The sequence below is a fragment of the Habropoda laboriosa genome, unplaced genomic scaffold, assembly GCF_001263275.1.
Source record: "Habropoda laboriosa isolate 0110345459 unplaced genomic scaffold, ASM126327v1 scaffold224, whole genome shotgun sequence".
NCBI classification, from domain to species: domain Eukaryota; kingdom Metazoa; phylum Arthropoda; class Insecta; order Hymenoptera; family Apidae; genus Habropoda; species Habropoda laboriosa.
The window spans coordinates 314,875-317,615 of NW_017100341.1; the positions used below are offsets into that span (position 1 = coordinate 314,875).

The 2,741-nt window shown below is 29.0% G+C and overlaps 2 protein-coding genes across 2 annotated transcripts in view; both read left to right on the forward strand.

Moving 5' to 3' along the window:
• The window catches only part of LOC108574474, a 3,202-nt gene extending 2,093 nt beyond the window's left edge, over window positions 1-1,109 (forward strand). The window contains exons 2-4 of the mRNA XM_017937076.1: window positions 504-692; window positions 769-930; window positions 1,008-1,109. Coding sequence (XP_017792565.1) covers window positions 504-692; window positions 769-930; window positions 1,008-1,109 — 453 coding nt within the window. The remainder of the gene's footprint in view (window positions 1-503; window positions 693-768; window positions 931-1,007) is intronic.
• A 39-nt stretch (window positions 1,110-1,148) lies between these two features.
• Window positions 1,149-2,432, forward strand: LOC108574493 (polycomb protein EED-like). The gene has a single exon (XM_017937096.1). The coding sequence runs from the start codon at window positions 1,149-1,151 to the stop codon at window positions 2,430-2,432; it is 1,284 nt and encodes a 427-aa protein (XP_017792585.1).
• Window positions 2,433-2,741: the final 309 nt, after the last annotated feature.

A 2,741-nucleotide genomic window follows, 5' to 3' on the forward strand; every position in this document is an offset into this window, starting at 1 on the left:
AGTACGTTTAATTTTTGAGTGTTATTATTATATATTCCTTCTCATTTCATCGAATTTTTCTTAACATAAATATTTTTAAACAATACATAATTATTTTGACAAAAAAATATAAACATTTTATTAAATATTCTTTGTTACTAAATTGTTTTGTTATTTTAATTTAAGTTGTCAAGGAAGCATGATATTTTAATATTTGATGATTAAGCAGTAATTCTTTTAAGAAAATTTAAACATTTGATGACTTTGTGTGCTTAAATATAAACAGTTTGTACGACTATATTTACATATGATATTTCTGTAAGTTGATTAATAAAATGTATCACAATAACAGTATCTTATTTATCTTAAATAATATCATAATTCCTTATCACTTTTTATGCAGACTTTTGTCATGTTTCAAAAAATAATATGCATTAAAATTTATAAAGTTGTTGTTTTTTAAAACATGAAATAAGAAGATTACTAATATGAGAAGATGTTTATAACATTAAAAATTACTGTAGGTTATAGGAGCAGCAGAATTGTGTTACAAAGTTTCTGAAGGATTATATGAAAGTGCAAGAGAAAAGAAATGGCGTATTACAGTACATCAGTGTGAATCTGTTACTCAATTTACACAATTCCATTTAAATCTTGGTATAGATTTCATTCTTTTGGTTTTTGATTGGAGAACTTTACATTCTTTGACTGAAGTAAGTGTATAATGTGTTTTTAATCATTTTAATCATTATGGTATAACATTAATGAAAAATTATAAAATTATTTAAGGTGGAAACAAATATAAATCTCATAGATGAATATTATATAATTTCTGGAGCTGTATGTCTAATAAACTGCAAAGGAATTTCAAATATTAAGGGATTGTCTTCCCATAAATCAGCAAAAATACGAGATAAATATAATATTCGACTTTTGTCTGTTGATGTTTTTGTAAGTCCATGTTATTTATTTGTTTCTTCTTAAATCTGTAATTGTATTACATCAATTTTTATATATTTTTTTTTTAGAAGCCACAAGTGTGTGTTCAACTAGGTATTAGAATATTGAATTTAGCAGAAGCTGTATTGGGCATAACCAGTGGAATTCCTACTCCTACATTATTAATATAACATTTTTTAAAAACTTGAATTGATACTTTTAATGTTAAAATGAAAAAAACGAACAATAAGAGTCAAGCGTATGCCTCTAGTCAAGAAGACAGTGATAATGACAGTGACCAAACTGAATGTAGTATTGGCAGTAATTCAACAGCTGGTACTCATCGTAGTGATACACCTACACGTAACGCTCGTTACAAAAGGAAAGGTCGACGTAGAAGTAAAACAGCAAAGTATAAACCATGTACAGACAAACCTCTTTATAAATATTGCTGCAGTGTTAAAGAAGATCATGGACAACCATTGTTTGGAGTACAGTTTAATCATCACTTAAAAGAAGGTGAACCGTTAATATTTGCTTCTGTAGGAAGTAATCGAGTAAGCATTTATGAATGTCCAGAAGGAGGAAATATTAGATTGCGCCAATGTTATGCAGATCCTGATCCAGAAGAAAATTTTTATACTTGTACTTGGACTTATGATGATTCTGGAAAACCTTTACTAGCAGTAGCTGGGTCACGTGGTGTTGTAAGAGTTATTAGTCCTGTAACTATGACTTGTATCAAACACTATATAGGACATGGTCATGCAATAAATGAATTAAAAATTCATCCTAGAGATCCGAACATATTGCTTTCAGCATCAAAAGACCATGCTCTTAGGTTGTGGAATATAAAAACTGATGTATGCATAGCAATATTTGGTGGTGTTGAAGGTCATAGAGATGAAGTTTTAAGTGCTGATTTTGATATGAAAGGAGAACGTATTATTTCATGTGGAATGGACCATGCTTTGAAACTATGGTCTTTAGATAAGCCAGATATGCAAGAAGCAATAAAGCAGTCCTACTATTGCAATCCTAGTCGTAACGGAAGACCCTTTGATTCAATACTTCAACATTTTCCGGATTTTACTACACGTGACGTTCATCGTAACTATGTTGATTGTGTCAAATGGTATGGTGATTTCATTTTAAGTAAATCCTGCGAAAATTGTATTGTTTGTTGGAAACCGGGACGCCTCGAAGATTCTCAATTACGTAGTGGAGAAACAAGTGCTACTGTTTTACATAGGTTTGAATTTAAAGAATGTGATATATGGTTTATACGATTTTCAATGGATTTTTGGCAACGTACAATAGCTTTAGGAAATCAAGTAGGTAGGACATATGTATGGGACTTAGAAGTTGATGAACCTGGTCAAGCACGTTGTTATTCACTTCAACATCCTAGATGTACTGCACCTATACGTCAAACTAGTTTAAGTAGAGATGGTTCAGTTTTATTATGTGTTTGTGACGATGCTACTGTATGGAGATGGAACCGTGAACATTAATGTTTGTGTAATACATAATAAGGTGTTTTCATAGTTACACAATATACTGTACTAAATGCTTATTACTGCCTTTGTAAAGTAATTTTTATGAATAGTAAATTGCAAATTTACATTAACATTCATACTGTAAATAATTTGCATTCATAAATAATTATGAAAAAATTACATTTCTCATGTATCTTATTATTAATTGTATATCATCTACATAAAAAATGAAATTGACAATTATGGAAACTCTCCATATACAATATTTTATAGAATTGTATAACAATTTTATATAATAAAGTTATTTTATGTAAATATTTAAAT